Source organism: Chelonoidis abingdonii, chromosome 5, assembly GCF_003597395.2.
Source record: "Chelonoidis abingdonii isolate Lonesome George chromosome 5, CheloAbing_2.0, whole genome shotgun sequence".
In the NCBI taxonomy this organism is placed as follows: domain Eukaryota; kingdom Metazoa; phylum Chordata; order Testudines; family Testudinidae; genus Chelonoidis; species Chelonoidis abingdonii.
This window is the reverse complement of record NC_133773.1, coordinates 110,916,123-110,935,137: the sequence shown is the minus strand read 5'-3', so window position 1 is coordinate 110,935,137 and position 19,015 is coordinate 110,916,123. Positions and strand designations below refer to the sequence as shown.

General features: G+C 40.8%; 1 protein-coding gene across 2 annotated transcripts in view; it reads right to left on the bottom strand.

Moving 5' to 3' along the window:
• The window catches only part of PPARGC1A (PPARG coactivator 1 alpha), a 505,574-nt gene that overhangs the window by 11,015 nt on the left and 475,544 nt on the right, over nt 1–19,015 (bottom strand). For both annotated transcript variants that reach the window (XM_032795540.2, XM_032795541.2), the window contains exons 8-10: nt 9,168–10,080; nt 8,540–8,644; nt 8,283–8,403 (exon numbers count right to left, since the gene is read on the bottom strand). In XM_032795540.2, the coding sequence (XP_032651431.1) occupies nt 8,283–8,403; nt 8,540–8,644; nt 9,168–10,080 (1,139 nt within the window). The remainder of the gene's footprint in view (nt 1–8,282; nt 8,404–8,539; nt 8,645–9,167; nt 10,081–19,015) is intronic.

The window sequence follows — 19,015 nt, the reverse complement described above, 5'->3', positions numbered from 1 at the left end:
ATGATGTTTGAACTGGGACACTGGAAAATTACAGAGGAAAGCTTTTTGTTTTGAATTTAATGTGGTCAGAGAGAAATGTGCAGAAAACTCTGGAAAACACTGTCAAGTTTTTCACCCCAGTCTGCAGATCATTTACCTTGCATCACAAGCTCTGAGTATGGTTCAGTGATTTGCCAGGTATATGAAGAAATTCCCTGCCAACCCCCTCTGGCCCAACATGCCTGGTCCTCCTTTGGATTTAATTTAAGATCACCTTCCTGCTTTTTATCCTGTCCTCAGAAAAATTAGCTTACTGACCATGTGGGTAGGAAAACGTGTAGATCTATAAATAAAATCTATGGTTTCAAATTAAAAAAGCTAGTGAGGCCAGCATTCCTAGTGTGACCAAGCTTTCCTTACTGCAGTCAGAGTGAGACCCAGGTTTGCCATCTGCATGTCCAGTTTGGCCAGGACTGCTATCCTGTGCTGAGCTTTCTCTTGCCTCCCACTGTCCCCCACAAACTTTTTTCCTTCTGCTTGAACCCTCTCCCTCATCCCCAAATGTCAGCTCTGCAAGGAACAATGTTTTTCCATGCCAGGCTCTTCTGCCCACTGCCTCCTGGGCTGCTACTGAGTGACTTCTGGGCGCCGTGTTTACCAAAGGCAGTAGCGCTAGAGGAAGCCATGCTCAGCCATGTCTCTCCCTCTTGCTTCTCCTTCCCCTTGGTGAACTGCTGGCGTGCTTGCAGCAGTGCACTGGGAAAGGCTCATACAATGCTGCTCACCATGTCCTTCCAAGATGGTCCATGTTTGCCCTGGGTTAACAAAACCCTGGTCCACCCTTTTTAGATTGTGGTCTGCATGCAGTTCTCGGAAACTGACATAATGCTACATCATCCAGTATATGTAAAGATGTTTACACAAACTCAGGCAGTACCATGGGAGACCAAAGGGTAAATCTGAACTCTTTTCACCATTTCCTGGGCCTATCTGAAGGATCTGCTGTTTCCCCAAGAGTGGGTGGAAAGTAGGTTACAGCCCTATCACTACCCTGCCTCCCATGGTAAGTGATCTGCAAGTCAGTTTTAGCACAAGATAATAAAGGAGCTCATCCTTATAGCTGCAGGCAAAGCCCCCATTTGAAAGTGCAATGGGAATGGTTAGATTGAGAAATTAAAAATAAAAAAATATTGGGAAAATCTCAACCTTCTTCCAGGGTCATGCGGGAGACCTGCTTTGGAAAGTGAATCAGTGAATAAATGCTGCTGTAGGGAAACAAGTGTGGCAAAAAGGAGAGCACGAAGATTTGAAAAGAAAACGTGTCCTGTGTGATTTTTGATTTCCATGTTTGCAATGGTCCAACAACGCACTTAGGTGAACTGTACGAGAGTGGGCAAAAAAGAGTGATTGTTGACAGCACTTGTTCTGTGTTTGTACAATGAGGTAGAGCCACTAGGTGCTACTGCAATACAATAATACATCGTAATTATCAGGAGGAGGGGCAATGGAAAATCATTGAGACAAAAGAAACCGTGAGCCTCTCACCACTGGGGATTTAGGCAGTGTTTGGTGTGTTTTAAAGAAGTCAAATATTCGTTTATAAAAAGGTCTCTCTCTTGCCTTCATGTTGCAAAGCAATGTATTTGATCTAAAATGATGCTTCCTTTGTACTCTCCTTGTGTCTATAAGTTCTCTGGGGGCAAGGGTTCTCCTGAGATTTGTGTCAAGTCCATTGTCAGCACTTAAGAAGTGAGAAGTAAAGATGTTAAGAGTAATTTTCTTGTTTTGTCTTTCAAAGGGGCGTTGTGTTATCCTGATTCCTTGCCCGCAGATGGTGCAGGTTGCAAATGAGGGGAGACTGAGAATTCTACAGAAAATGAGCATAGCAGCAGCAGCAGCAGCAGCACAGATTTATAAACGCTAGGTAGCTAATCACATGGTTTAACCTTTTTGTTCTAAGGCATCACTTTAGTGGCGCGTCAAGAGCTGCTGAAACATCAAAGGGTTTCAGTGTTTCTAAAGTGATAATGCTCTGAAGACTGGCTCTGTGTTCCATCACACCTGTAACTCTACAGACTTTTCAAGCTTCCTCTGCAGTACAGCTAAGCCTCCGGGCCACCATTGCTCTCAAGCCTTTGCCTTTTTGCTATTACTTCCCCTCTCACCGATGACATAAAACTTCTTCCCACTGCATGCTGGGTAGCACACTACAGAGTTGCCACTCTGTTCTTTGGCCAATACAATGTCTCTTCTGTGATGTTCATCCATCTGCTAATTCCTCTCACTACTTAAGCTTTGCTACACCGGCCGCAGATTCCAGGAATGTAAAGTATTAATTATCATTCTGAAACCACAGCTTGAGAATTATTAGGCATGTAGGAATATAGGCTGTGGTGGCAAAAGCCTCTACATCAGCTCAGAAATTACCTGCAACTGCTCAGAGGAAACAGGTGCTTCTGAATCTTCATGGCACGTCCCTTGTTTTGGTTCAGATTCTTAGTTCCCTGTGTTAACTGTTGCAGGGCACCTCTACATTGCAGCAGGAGCTGTTTTTCAGTTCCAGTAACATACTGCTGCCAGTTGTAGCAGTGAGGACATGGCAGTGCAGCCTTCAGCACAGGCTGCACAAGCTTGCCTGACCCCCTCCCTTACAACCCTCCTAGGTTAGATACTTCCATTGGTAGCTTGCACTGACACAGCAGCGTCCTAACTGCTATTTTTAATGATCTAGCCAGTGCTTAATTGGTAATGAAAAAGGTGCTGGACTCAAGCAATTAGATGCCAGAGCTCAAGCAATTTTTTGTACTTTCATAACTGATGCAGCAAGCCCAGAGGTGTTGGAGCTATGAACTGCCAAGCCTGGCAAGTCCTGGCACAAATTAAGCACTGGATCTAGCTAGAGGACAGCTAGCACAGGTATGTCTATGTGAGCTGCAAATTGCACCCCTGGCTGCAGTATACATGTACCCTTAGAGTTTGCCTCAAATGTCATGATGGAGGGGTCTTTACTGTGATAATTTAGAAAGCTGCCACTTAGCATTATTAAGTGATTTGGGATATATCTTGTTAGCTAAAGAGGGCTTCAACTGTTGTTCTATGAACACACACACACACACATACACACACACAAAAATTCTGAGTTTTACTATTGATTTCAATGGGGCCAGGATCTCACCCCAGTATATAAAACTTGTTCACCAAGCATATCATTATACCACTCCCTAGAATACCTCCTTTTACAATAGCATTAATAAAACTATTAAACTCCATTTTAAAAAAATACATATTGTCTCAGGCCACCACTTGGTTGCCTAAAATTAAGACCTAAATCCATATTGAGGCAGCCAAATAAGTGGCCTGATTTTCAGGAGGCTGAACTCCCATTAAGTTCAATGGGAGCTGAGGAGGCCCCTCATTTTGAACGTTAAGCCACTTTTATTTAGATGGTCAGATATGAATTTAGGTGCCTAATTTTAGGCATTCACATTTGAAAATGTTGGCTCACTGTTTTAGTCAGCCTCAACCTGGCCTCAGTTTCTGCATGACCAGATTGAATGGACAACCATTTAAACATACAGTCACCACATAAGAGTATGAGCAGACATCTAGATTTTGGAAACAGGCATCTTCAGTATTTTGTGACTAAAATATATATTTCCATTTGCCAAGATGCTAACTGCATGTACAGACTGTTGGCCATGTGCAATCAGCAGGCATTTTTATACATTTGGTTTTGACATATTAAATTACCCGATTCATATGTCTTTTTTTTCCTTCCTTCTAGGTGCATTTATGCTGCTGTACCATTTAGGCTGACTCTGTGTATTGATCCATTAATACCTGCTCAGATTTAGCTCAATCATACCTGCTGCTATCCAGTCCTATGCAATCTCCTGCTGTCTTGTTAGCACTTTTCCTGCAGTCAGCTCCTGAGATCCTGGCTCTGCGTCTCTTGTGGAGAAGAGACATCTGTCCAGTCCAACCTCAGTAGCATGAGACAGTGAGCTGGAGCCTCATATTTCAGGAATTTGTGTTTATATGGAAAACATACATTTGTCCTTGCAGAGTTAGAAGAGACCAAGGTGGAGGACAAAGCAACCTTAATTTGGGGGTAAGTGGGAAGAGAATCCCAAGGAAAAAGTATGAAAGAAAGATTGTTGTTGTTGAAGAGGGAATGAGGAGAGTCTCTCAAGAGAGAAGATGAGTAGAAAAGAGATTTCTAAGGAGAGGAGCATTAGAGAGGGGGACAGAGAGACTTAGAGTAAAACCCTGGCCCCATTGTGCCATTGACTTCAATGGGCAAGGATTTCACCCCCGGTGCTCGTTCATACAGGGGAAGAAATAATCTACATTCATTTTTTAATATAAAGCTTATGATGGTGACAGAAAACTGATAGGATTCCATCCTCTGCTGATGCAACGTACACTGGTCTACATTTTTTGAGAAGTTGTCTGCTTCAGAGATAAAATGTGCTATTTATTATGTATTTTGATGTGCTGAATTCAAATATGACAATTAAAACAACTGATTGGCTACTGTTTCTAAGATATTTAAGTTTTTACATTTTATGTCTATGTATATTGGGTAGATAGAGATAGTAGAGTTTTAATCATAAATTGTAAACCTAGGTCTTTTCATGTGTTTATGGTTGCTTTACATGATAATATTTCACCTGTCCTGTTTATGTAACACTTTAAAATCAGCAAAAGGGTTATATAAATAAAATTATTATGAAACAAAAAGGCAAAAAACTATTATGTACATAGTTTAGTCCTATTCAGTGTCTACTCGGCGCTTCTTGGCTTGTCTCTTGTATTCATTAAATGGAGCATCTCTTGTCACTGTCCAGCAATAGTCTGCAAGCATTGATGGGCTCCATTTGCCCTGATAGCGTTTTCTCCATTGTTGCAATGTCCTGGTGAAATCGCTCGCCGTGCTCGTCACTCACTGCTCCGCAGTTCGGTGGAAAAAAATCTAGATGAGAGTGCAAAAAATGTATCTTTAGTGACATGTTGCAACCAAGGCTTTTGTATGCCTTGAGGAGGTTTTCCACCCAACAACCTGTAGTTGTCTGCCTTGTTGTTTTCTGAGAAATTTATTGCACTCCACTAACTGGAAGGCTTTCCATGCCGTCTTTTCCTTGCCACGCAGTGCATGGTCAAATGCATCATCTCGAAGAAGTTCACGAATCTGAGGACCAACAAAGACACCTTCCTTTATCTTAGCTTCACTTAACCTGGAAATTTTCCACGGAGGTACTTGAAAGCTGCTTGTGTTTTGTCAATGGCCTTGACAAAGTTCTTCATCAGACCCAGCTTGATGTGTAAGGGTGGTAACAAAATCTTCCTTGATTCAACAAGTGGTGGATGCTGAACACTTTTCCTCCCAGGCTCCAATGACTGTCGGAGTGGCCAATCTTTCTTGATGTAGTAGGGGAATCTCTTGCACGACTATCCCATTCGCAGAGAAAACAGCAGTACTTTGTGTATCCAGTCTGCAGACCAAGCAAGAGAGCAACAACCTTCAAATCGCCACAAAGCTGCAACTGATGTTGGTCATAGTTTATGCACTCAAAGTTGTTTCATGTTGTCATAGGTTTCCTTCATATGGACTGCATTGCATGACCAACTGGAATTGATGGCAAAACATTGCCATTATGCAGCAAAACAGCTTTAAGATTCGTCTTCGATGAAATCAATGAACAGTTCTCCACTCATCTGGATCGATGAACGATGTTGAGGGCTGCCATCACACCATCGATGTTGTTGCAGGCTACAAGATCACCTTCCATGAAGAAGAAGGGGACAAGATCCTTTTGACGGTCACGGAACATGGAAACCCTAACATCACCTGCCAGGAGATTCCACTGCTGTAGTCTGGAGCCCAACAGCTCTGCCTTACTCTTGGTAGTTCCAAATCCCTGACAAGGTCATTCAGTTCACTTGTGTTATGAGGTGTGGTTCAGAGGAGAGGATGGGAGAAAATGTGGGTCCTGTGACATTGATGGTTCAGGACCAGAAGTTTCATCCTCTTCCTCTTCCTCGTCTGACTCAAGTGAGAATGATTCTGGTGCATCAGGAACCGGCAGTCCTTCTCCGTGGGGTACTGGGCGTATAGCTGATGGAATGTTTGGATAATGCACAGTCCACTTTTTTCTTCTTTGACACACCTTTCCCAACTGGAGGCACCATGCAGAAGTAACAATTGCTGGTATGACCTGTTGGGCTCTCTCCAAATCATTGGCACTTGCAAAAGCATAGATTTCCTTTTCTTGTTCAACCACTGGCGAAGATTTGTTGCACAAGTGTTGCAGCATATGTGTGGGACCCACCTCTTGTCCTGATCTCCAATTTTGCAGCCAAAATAAAGGTGATAGGCTTTCTTAACCATAGTGGTTATATTGCGCTTTTGTGATGCAAAAGTCACTTCACCACAAACATAGCAGAAGTTATCTGCACTGTTCACACAAGTACGAGGCATCTCTGCTCACTTTGGGCTAAACAGAAATGTTGTCCCCTTTGCAAAATCAACACTGACAAAATAAGGAGAGCACGACACTGTATGATTCTAGAGCTGATATAGGGCAATTTGTTCAGCAGAGTGATGTGTAAGCTTCGTTATGATTGGCATCATCCATGACTTCTAGGGGAATAACATGATGCAATTCATATCATGTATGACGCAATTAGCAGCTTCAGATTGCATCATTCATTGTTTTGTCTAAGAAGCAGTACTATCCAAAACCCAGTCTATAGATTTATTCATAGATCCAGTCAAAGATGTATGTTTTAGTCATTTCTGGTTTAAATTGAAAGATTCCTTCCCCCTTTATAACGTCATTTATTTCCTCCGCCATTCCCAAGTCAAGAGTTCATATATTATACTGACCCAATAGCATATCTTGAAAACTAGAGCCAATCAACAATTTTAAGCATCATTTTCGTTCACAGTGACCCAGAATTAGTAAAGTTTGACTACATTTATTTCTGAAGCATTTTGGCTGTACAGCAGTGTTATTGGTATTTTACAGGATATAATTTGCCACACTGCTTCATTATTTTAGTACTGTGGCCAGATCTCAATGTTTAAGGCTCCCAGCAGTGTAAGGAGAAATGTGTCAGTGCTGCAGTCAGTTGAATGCGTAAGTGTCTAATACAAAGCCACTGAAAACAATGGAAAAACTCCCATTGACTTCAATGGGCTGTGGATGAGGCCCTAGAAGAGTGCTGTGGAAACCTAAAGGAGCTCAAACTGTGCAGATAGAATAGGGCAGAGTAATTGGAGGGGCAGGATATGGAGGAGCAGTCGGAAGAAGGCAGAATGGAAAGAACGGGAGAATGAGTACAAAAGTAGGGGACACTAGGACAGGCCACCAAAAGGAGAGGACAGAGGAGCCAGGCTGAAAGCAGCCCCCACATTTAGTTTTACAAAGACCATCATACAATGACAGCATGGAACCAGGGAAGACAGACACTGTCCTTCCCTACTGGATCCATCCTACTACCCTACTGCTACTGATCCCAGCCACAATGCCCTTTTCTCTTGCTCCATGTGCCCAGGGCACCTAGGATAGAAAAAAAAAACACTGCACAAGGTATTTTGAAGACTTTGAAAAGATATTTTACTAAATAGCACTTGGTCATTAGAAAAGGGCCAGTTTCAATGGTTGCTGTAAAATCTCTTAAGAAGACCGAGCTGGTATGTTTGTCATTAAGGGCTCAATTTGCCCTCCCCCCACAGAATTATACTTCAGGCCTTCTGGGTACAGTTTTGGAGTACCATGAAGACACAAGTTTTAAGACGTGCACTTATCGATACCTATTACTTCTTGTGTAAGAAATCGAAATACTGGAGTATATACTTATGTCACATCATTGGCAATTATTGGTATATGATGTACTGTATCAGATGCTGCTTCTCTAATAGATTAATATATGTAGATGCATTTTTATGATGAAGAGATGGGACCAATGCTACTTATTATCTGTGACAAAGCTTTGTCTAGTAAAGCCTCACTGTCTGTTGATTGTGAATAGATTTGAAAGTCACAATTAGTAGTATCTTTAAAAAAATTAATTTGTACAGTCAAAACTAAAATTGAAATGAAAACACATATTAGCCTAAGAGATCAGAATTATTAAGGAATGTGTGCCAAGAGATTTTGTGTGGATTTTGTGTTCTATTATAAGGAAAAGAGAGAAGGACGCTGTGATTTTAGCTTTAGTAAACTATCCCAAAAAATAATAACAGCAACAACCACCCCAAAACCTCTTTCAATGAAAATTATCTTCACAGTGCTTACAATTGCTTTTTGTCTCTGCCTCTCCCTTTGTTTGGCCCTTTCAGATTCCCGTTTTTCATACTCTTTGCGGTATTCTTCCCTCTTCAGTCTTTCATGCTGATATTCCTCATAGCTGTTATATCTAGGAAACATAACTTCATCATTAAATCAAGTACCTGAATTTGTCAAAGTAAAATGAATAATACAATTTCTGGAGCATCTCATTATCTCAGAAGAACAGAATAAAAAGTGAGCCATATACAAACAAAACACGCTACCTGGGTCTACAACTATACGGTGATCTGGATCGTGATCTTGCATATAAAGGAGAACTTCTGTATGCTCGATGTCTACAGTGGCTGGACTCATAATAGTAACAAGATCTGTAAGAAAGAACACAAAAGAACATTTGCTTCTATCATTTAGTATAAGTCTACTGACACCACGTTCTTGCGAGCTATATATTACCTGAACCTACAATTTCTTTGACACAACCAGTGAGATTTTCTAGTGACAGTCTGTGATCTCATAGTTAAATCAGGGGCTTTGGAGTGCAGTGTTTTGTTTTGTGCTTTTGTAGTATCCCTTATTCATGCTAACACAGAGCACCAAGGCAGCCAGTGTGAACTTTATCTTATATGGACTGCAACTATATTGGCACATGGCAGATTTGCAGCTAATGGAAACAGTTAGCTAAGTAAATTCCTCACTGACTGCTCTGTTTATGGTCTGTCTGCACTGTATTCAACACTGGCAAGTTTAAAGGACAATGGCAACAAGTGTTTTGTGTCACAATCCCATTATCTTCAAGAAAGACAATAAGAGGAGCTTCTCCAGATTCAGCTGCTTCTGGATTTATTTTCCTTCATGTCTATTATAAACACATTTGCATTTCGCAGACAGTACCTGGAAGAGGATCTGCCACGTGGCGACCTTGATCTCGATCGGGAATATGGAGAACAGGAACAAGACCTGTGTTGAGGAAAGGACATTGATCTAGAGCATATCCTTTGGGATCTTTGAGAAAAGAAGCATTTGGGTGGAGACACTGAATCTCTGCACGGAGAGTTAAAAGAAGAGCGAGAAGGCGATACATCAAACAATGAATAGGCTTCTGTCCCATCCCAAGGGTAGCACAGTTTATCACTTTCATCTTCACTGTCATCAAAGAGGCCATCCATAGCTAGTCCTGAAGTTATAAACATAGGTAGTTTGGAGAATTGTTCATTACTATAATCACTGTCCCTCAGTTCATTGGCCTTATCTGCCTCTTCATCAAAAACAGCTTGGCTGGGGTGACCAAAGTGCTTATTCAGTTCGGCCCGGATATCCTGGTCTTGGAGCTGTTTTCGGCTGCAAGAGTGAGAACCCTGCTTACTTGCCTGTAAAGTCTCTCTCCTGTAATACTGGTCTTGTTCTAAAGAAGAACAAATCTGACACTGCCACCCAGGTGCAGAATCTTTAAATTCTTGTTGTCTGGAGTCCTGAAGTTCCTGGGATATTTTAATGTGTATTTCGGTTTTTGAATTCACAGATTGACAGTAGTCATGGTCACCAAACAGCCGCAAAGTAGGCCGTTTTGTCTTTCTCTCCTCATGTCCACTGGACGGTACTGTTGTCTTGCTAAGCTGTGCATACAGCTCAGACTGTTCTGGACTCTTCTTGATTGTGTTATGTCCTTGAGACCTGGAAGACTCACTGTAGCGAGGCTTTTTTGAGGGCGGTACAATAGTCTTGCATGATGACTTCAGCTTGGGTGAAGTCCTGAAAGGATTATCTTGGTTGACTTTGTGAGGAGGGGTTGTAGGTGGAGTTAGGCCTAAAAAAAAAAAAAGAGAGAGTTTTAAACAGAGAAAAATGCTTTTTCAGAAAGCACAGATTCTTCTTCTTTGAAAAAGAAATTAAACCGAGATTCCCTTCCTATGGCCTGAAAAAAACACAACTTGCTTTCTTTAACTACCTCTGTAACCATAAATTGACTTTACTAGGATGTTATGCACCAGCAACACCATTTAGAGTTTTGGACAAAAATGCTAACAACATCAGCACACTAGCAAATATTAACATATTGCCCCAAGGTCTTCAATATTATTTTTGTCACTTTTTTTACAAGTACATCTACTACTCACTTTAATGTTGTGTGTGCGCTGTGTGTGTATCTGTATACAGAGAGAGAGAGAGAGTCCTGCAGTAGCTTCAACTGTATTTATTACATAAGATGTATACTGAGGAAGTTACTTTTAGTTTTCACACAGTTTGTTTTTTCCCCCAAACCAAGAAGTCTGTCCTGAGGCCAAAGAAATTACCAAATGAAAACCTGGATGAAAGCAAATCTGGAAAAATGAAATGAATGCTACCAAAGTAACTTCTGTAATGCACAGTGCACTAAGGCAAGTAGCTACAGCAACTATACAACTTGACTGCAATGATTCCTTGTCTCCACAATTCATTAACTTAGTAAACCATTGTTAATGTATGTATAATACATTCTTGTGAGCATAACTAATACATTTTGCCTAAAATGTGGTTCTGCAGCAAAAACCTAAGTGAACTGCACCAATAAATACTGCAGTCGCAATGAGCCATTCTAGTTAGAACTAAATATTCGTTGAGTGTCATGAGGTGGAGAGACTGAAACTTACCTGAGTATATCAACTAAAGACATATGTAAATAAAGACTAGATAAATGTCATGTCAATAACTACCAGGTTTTTCCACAGCACAATGATAATTTATTAAGTTATATTTTTAGATAGATGTGAAAACTTAAACCTAACTGTAATCCTTAAAAAGCAGGGAGCCAAACCTACATTCTACAGCTAATTTTACAATATTTCTGTGCAGAGAGAGTGTATTGCTCTCAAAGTTTCTTTCAGACTTCATATAAGGAGACATTCACATTGCATAAAAGGACAACTGTGTTCACAAATCTAGAACAATAGTAAATCGGGGCTCTTGTTCAAGAAAACTTTACTATTCAGGAAAGCACTTCAGCACTTAGCTTAGCATGTATTTACATCTCATTGATTTCCCTGTGACTTAAACATATGCTACAGATAAGCATGTGCTGAAGTGCTTTCCTGTATCAGAGCCAGAGACAGGAAAATATCTCAAAGAGAGACAGAAAAAATATACTAGATTACCTAGTCCATCTCTTACACCAACTCTGAAGCCAATGCAGTGTACTTTCTAATGCTGACCAGCCCAATTTTAAAACACCCAAGCAATGGGCCTTCCATCACTTCCCTAGGGAGAATGGACAGGGAATGTGAATACAGTTTGAGAAAATGCCCATTTCAAATATAGGCAGAATTTCTTCTTGTTTTGTATTTTTAACCATACAATGGAGCTCAGTAGATCAATACAAATGGAACATGTTTTATAGCAGTTTGCAGCAAAGAAGGAAAAGCCTCCATTAACGCATAGTGCTCTCTAAGGAACATCAATGGAGACTGGGAGTCCCACTGCATTAGCGGCAATGAATCTGCTCCAGAAAACAAACAAAAGAAAACCAGATAGGAACGGCAAGACATGAATACCTGATGCAAAAGAAAAGCCTGATTTTGTCAGAACATTTCAAAATAATGTTTATGAACTTTTCATGTGTACTAAGGCCCTCCTCTAATGCCATCAAGGGCAATGAGTCCTAATACACAAACACTGGTCCTCAAGTTAAAGCTGCCTCAGCAAACTGCTTAAGTTTTAAATTCATGATCAGTACAACTATCCCCTTCAGTTCACATCTTCCATTTTCTCTTCCTTTTTGCCTACCCGCTAACAAACTAGCCAAATGGCCAGTTACATGTGCAAGCTGAATATTCCAGATGGGCTAATGTTAGTTGGGTAAATTGGAGAGAACAATTCCCTTTGACATTCTACACCACCATTTCTGGATTAAAAATAATGACTCAATCAACAAATAATTAATGAGTAAATGCCATTACTTTTGTCAAATAAAATTCACAAGGAGCATTTTGATTTGTAAAATTAGATACCCCATGAGCAACCCCAGGGTTAATTACTGAATTTTTATATTTATTAAAAAAAACCAACCCCAAATGGCCCCTTCAGGAAGAATGACCTGGGAGAATATTTATTCCGATCACTAGATGCTGCTTTTCTATAAACACAAGCATTTCACCGTCAGCATTTGAAATATTTACTTACTTTTTATTTTTTACCAAAACAAAAACTATTTATACTGTAACATACCAAATAAAATCATCTCTGCATTCTTCCTTTGTTAAACTGGTCCTGAGTGAGCACTGGCTTTACGCACAGTGTAACTGTGATGCCGAGCCAATCACAAAGGAGACCAAGGCTCGGTGTAGGGAAGAACCTAAAAGTCCAGGTGCTGAGTCCAGCTACTGGAGTTTCTTTCACTTGCAAAACCATGCTGGAGCTGTCCTGAGGAACAGTTTCCTCATGGCATTTTGGCACCTGTCCTTCTGCTCTTGGACAGAAGCAGAAATGCACAAGTGAGCATAAATGAAAAATAAATTGTTCAAAAAGTTCAATGGACATTTGAAACCTGAATAAAAGTTTAGTGTTTTAGTTTGCAGCAAAGCTTGGGATTGGCTTTTGTTTTGTCTGTGTCACTGCTGAATTCTCCACTTCCAAGCCCCTCCCAAACTCATCATCCAAACAGCTAAACTTTGAGAAAATTAATTCTGTACTTATTCATCATCACTGTCACCTTTGCTCATCTTTACACAGTAATCTTAATTTCACACCATGATCCTAAATCAGTAGTACTAAAATATTCTCTGACCTTTGGATTATTTCATGCATGCTGATTTCTTTGCGAATGTGTACATTTGAGTGTTGACAGTACAAGGTATACTCCGGGCTCTCTCTTGAACTTAGCAGGTTTTGACAGATTTATGTAAGGACAGATGGCCATTACAGGCTGAAGGCTGACAAGAGGCAGTTCAGAGCATTGTTAACACACTTGCACAAACTCTCAGCAGTGCAGCACTGTGCAGAATGTAATTCAGACTATAGCTTTTTTATTGCTGCCTATTTTCTTTTGTCAAAAGAGCCTGCTGTGCACAGCAACAAATGGCTGCCATTACCCAGAATGTAATGGGTGTCAGACAAATCACGCAACACAAACAATCAAGAGTATGTAGGTCATATTTCAGCAGAGCACAACCTTAGCAATATTTATGATTACTGCATTGAAATGTGCTCTATAATAAACAAGTACCTCTACATCACTCACACTTATGTACTTCTGCACAGCAAATCGTTAGAAGTGGTACATACGCTACAATCATCCCCTTTAAACAGTCTTTTTTTTTTTTTTTTAAAGTAAAAGACAAATATTTTTTTCATGACATGCTATAAAACCATTTTCTTTGTAGGGACTTTTCTTTAATTGAATGGCTTTGGAAAATGGTAACTTTGTACTTTGCCTCGCTTCATCTATATACTATGAACTCACTCAGTGATCTCTGCTTTAAAACAGTGTATATGCCAAATGAGCACCACTTCTTATATCTGTGCAACAACAGACTTTCATATGTATGTCAGCTCCGCCAGCTCAGTGACCTGTTTTATAGAAAAGTCTGTGAGGACAGGCAGAAGTTTTCATATCACCTACATGCATTCCATGAGCTGCAGTAAAGAAAACTTAGTAACTCATTTAGCTCAGCTAGGTTTATCAGAATAAATTAGGGGAATACATTTACAGTAAACGTCACATCTTGACTTTTTAAGACTCATTTACAATGCTGTTTCATATAGGCAGCAAAATCTAATGTTACTGTTAGCATTTAAATGTTTGATGACGCTTCTGCTTGTTAGTATATTTTTGGAGCCTTCATATCCTTCAGGAAATGCATCTCGATGAACCTTTGTACAAGCGCACTGAGGTTCTGAGGGTTATTAAAAATGGATTCCTTTATACCTTATGAGTTTGAAAATGGGATTATCAAGAGAAACATTATTTAAGGCCACTTAAAGCACTGAATGCAAGATAATAGCCTGATTCAGTAAAGTAATCGGTAGAGCTTTTGTACAGCACAAGACTTCAGAAGCCAGGAAAATATAATAAAATTAAATAGCCATCATATAATAAAAAACTACATGCTTGTTGAGCAGTCAGTTTAATCTTGTTGTCACTACCGCAGAGGATAAATATAGACCCTGAAAATATCTAATAATTTACTAGATTTTATTCCCTCTGGACTAATATCTCTTTTTCTCTGTCTCAAGTACCAGAATTCATTTTGAGGCCAAGCAAGTTTTTGTCTGGTAGAATTTAAGTATTTGTTCTGACAACCAAGTGGCTGCTCAGATCTAGCGATGGGCGAATATTGGGGTTTGCAAAAATGCATGTGAATTCCAAATCACTATTCAATCTCTGTTTACACACTTTTTTGTCAGATTTTCTGAGTGACCAAATTTTGACTGCATGAAAATTTGTGGGGGGAGTTTTTACTCACATGAATACAGGGATTTGAGTGTCATCATTCTGCAAGTGTTCACTGAGCCACCCCTTGATATACCTTATACAGTGGCTTTGTACTTTTGGGACAGAGCGTGTTAGGAGGCAGGGAGAGTATGTGGGGCCAAGAAAGCCATTGATTTTCAAAAAACCATAAGCAGCCGTGGCCAGATGCTGAGGCATGGGGATCAGCACCTGGGAACGACTGCTGTCAAGGTTTTTCCCCCACTTTAAACTTTAGGGTACAAAAAGTGGGGACCTGCATGAACACTTTTAAGCTTAATTACTAGCTTAAATCTGGTACACTGCCACCAGCCAGAATTTAGTGTCTGGCACACTTTCTGTTCCCCCAAAACCTTTCCTGGGGACCCACGACCCAACCCCTTGAGGTCTTAATAAAACCAAGGAGAATTACCATTCCCTCCTTTTCCCCTTATTCCCCCTCTCCCCACCCAGACTTCCCCTCCTTGGGTTGCCTTGACGAGGTTTCACCACCAATCCAAACTCCTTGATCTGTAAACAAGGAGGAATTAACCCATCCCCGCCTCTTCCCCCCACCAACCTCCTAAGTGAGTTCAAAACTCAAATCCCTTGGAACTTTTAAAACAAGGAAAATCATATCAGGTTCTTAAATAAGAAAGCTTTTAATTAAAGAAAGAAAACAAGTAAAAGTTATCTCTGTAAAATCAGGATGGAAAATGCTTTACAGGGTACTCAGATCATATAGACTAGAGGGACTCCCCTCTAGCCTTAGATTCAAGTTACAGCAAACAGAGGTAAAACCTTCCCAGCAAAAAGACACATTTACAAGTTAAGAAAACAAACATAAGACTAATCCGCCTTGCCTGGCTATTACTTACAATTTGAAACATGAAAGACTGATTCAGAAAGATTTGGAAAACCTGGGTGTACATCTGGTCCCTCTTAGCCCCAAGAGCAAACAACGAACAAAAAAAAAAAACACAAACAAAGACAAGATTTGAAAGTATATTGTCCCCCTGTTGGTCCTCTGGTCAGGTGTCAGCCAGGTTTACTGAGCTTCTTAACCCTTTACAAGTAAAAGAGACATTAACCCTTAACTATCAGTTTATGACAACTGCCCTCTGCAATCACTTCTGCACACAGCACAGGTCCCCAAGCATACCCCAACAGTCACTTGATCCCCACATCTGTGGTTAACAAAGGACTGTTGACAGGGAGGAATTCCTCAACCATGATAACGTCAGAGGTAATCGCGGATAGAGGAGGAAGCACCAGAGCTTGTCAGGAAGAACCAGGTGACAGGTCCTTTGACCAGTGAGCAGCATAAAGCAGAGATGTGGCTTACCACTGAGTGTTGCTTTTGCTTGGCAGGAATGAGTCATGGATAGGAGAGAGCAAGAACTTACAGTGGTTGAGTGGCTCCTGAAGACGGACAGGAGTAAGAACCAGCAACAGTCAATGAGGAAGGAACAGAACCTGCTTACACGGGCCTTTTGGCAGCTAGAGGGCTACAAGTGCAACTGCTTGACAAGCAAGAGAAGGCAAATCACCACTGAAGTCCTGCAGTGCCAGGCTTATTTCCAGCCTATCTGAATGATACTGCAGAAGCAGGGTCTGCTTAGCATGATGCCTTATGCCCCACTCCTGTTGAGACCTAGCGAGAGGGGCTCTGCTGCTCCTTGCTGCTGCTGCCGCTGGGGAGGTGGCACCTGCCGCTGGTTCTGCTGCCAGTCAGGAGGACTGTGCTGATTATGGGACTGCTGAGCTCCATACTGTTGCTCCTTCTGATGACAATCAGCAACAAGATTCTCCATGTGCTGCTACAGCTGGGACTACTGCTACTCTTGCTTCTAGCCAAGCAGGATTCTCCTTCTGCTCCTAGGATTGCTAGAGGGGATGCTGCTAGTACACCCGCATGATCCTACTCCAGTTAAATGACTCCTGGTATATTTATACCCCGTTGCTGGCTGACTGTACAGTTTTCTCCAGACTCCACAAGCAGTTCTAAATCAGCAACTCAGTTTAGCCTTAGCATGAGCTGGTTTAACTTCCTGGAGTTATATGCAGTTTGTAGGCAATATTGCAATTATAAAATGGAAATAATTTTTTCAGTTTTAGAATGGGAAAAAAAAGTACATGTATGTATAATATGCAGCCCCTTCTAAAGAAAATTTCATTTAGGTAAGGGAACAGTTTTTAATTCAATTTTACATATGTGTGATGAACACAGATGGCTGGAGTGGGGAATGCTTTAATTAATTAATTAATTTACTTTTCTAATGTACAGTTAATTCATTGGTGCAGGAACCTAAGCTGCTTTCAACAGAAAGATCAAGGCAGCTGCGATTTATACTAACATACTTTGTGCTTGGATAGTGCAAGCAACACCACTAATAGTCTTTTCAGTTCAGCAGTGAGATCAAGGCAACTACCATATAAATTATAATAGACAGTGCTAGTGCTGTATAAGCTGACTGAGCAATGCAGTCATCTGGGTAGAATTTGGAGTTGCGAGGGTCTTTCTTTATACTACTGTTCAGTATTATTAATCATTACTCCTACTGTTACTTTTATTATTGATTAGGCCCTGACCCTGCAAAGACCACCCACTTATATTGTTATCTATGCATTGTGTTTTAAGTGCTTGTATAGTACCTCGCACAGCAGGGCTGGGGTCTCCAAGCGCTACCACAATACATACAATAAATAATAATACACTGGAAAATGGGTCACTTCCACTCACCTGTCTGCACATTGCGTATGTACAAAAAGGCACAGATTAATACAATGAAACACAAAAAAAGGCAAATATTTGGAAGTAAGAGAGCAACAGCTATGATGTGGCACATGGCAGGAGTGCTGCTAGGTAGTCTTCTATGCTGTCTGTAAACCAAGTGTCAACATCCAAGGCCAGTATTCCTCCTCTCTTTTTTGACCCACTCCCCAGCCCACTTATTAAGTGACTGAAGTGACATAGTCTCCCAAAAAAAGGCAGGGTATATCCATGTTATAATGCTCTTGTTCACATAGCTCAAGCAATGGTGGCACTTACCCATCAGCACATACAGTATTTTTCCCTGCTACTGCTAAACGTGATTGGAATGCATGAATATAGACTTTACATTTTTCTGCTACACACAGAGGAGAATCAATGGAATGAACCTGGTAATACCAGAGCATTTCCAATTGTCATGACTTGTGGCACCATTACAAACCTTCAGGTCATATTGACTTCTTATTTCTGGCCAGTCTACCGATGTGAAGTGCAGGCTGCTGATTTTCTGGGCTGGAATGGATGACAGTTTGCTCTTCGTAGAGCCATTTCAACAATTATCATGTAGAACTTCATCATGTCTCCACCTCCTCCTTCAGATGGTGGCAGGAGAATCCAAGCCTTAACATAATGTTGCTGCTGTGCCTCACAAAAGGTTGTTCTTGTCCTGACGTGCTTTGCAATGACAATGAAGGTGGTTCCGCTGCCCCTGAGCCATTCTGATGCTCACCTGGTTTCCATGAGTACACACTGTAGATTATTCTGGTTTTGCAAAGACATCTGATCTGATTTTATAAAGATGAAGTCCACTGGGAGGAGGGAAGGTGTCTTTTACATCATATAACATCTTTGTTTAATGTCTGGGTTCAATGGCAAAAGACTCCCGTACACATGATTGTGCTGTTATGTGGATTACCAAGTGCTACATCCTGTGCTGTCTGGGTGATACACTGCAGAAGTCAGATACCCGCAGGACACTATGGAGACCTGTTCCTCCCTACACTAGTAGCACCTGCCCTGGGACGCTCCACTGAAAGAACCTTATGTTCCTTCTCTTCCCAAGAGATCAAATGTCACCATTCTAGAGATAAGGTGGTTGAGGTAATATCTTTTATCAGACCATTGTCTTGAAAACTTGTCTCTCTCACCAACAGAGGTTGGTCCAATAAAAGATATTACTTCATTCACCTTATGTCTCTTATAACCTGAGACAAACATGGCTACAGCAACGCTGCATACCATTTTAGTTTGACATTATAATTAATTAATATTATTATATTATTATTTATTTTTATTGCATTAGCACCGAGGAGCCCCAGTTATGGTCCACGACCCGACTGTACTAGATGCTACATAAACACAGAACTGAAAAATGGTCTCCTGCCCAAAAGATCTTTTTTTCCTCACTTGAATAAGGAGAAACTCAAGCTGCAGATTAGCAGGATGCCGCATTTCTGTTTAAATGCTGAATTAATGAAGCAGCTTCTGAAGAAGTGAAAGGATGATTTTGTGTGCATGAAATCAATAGTCCAAAATGCCGTTACAAAG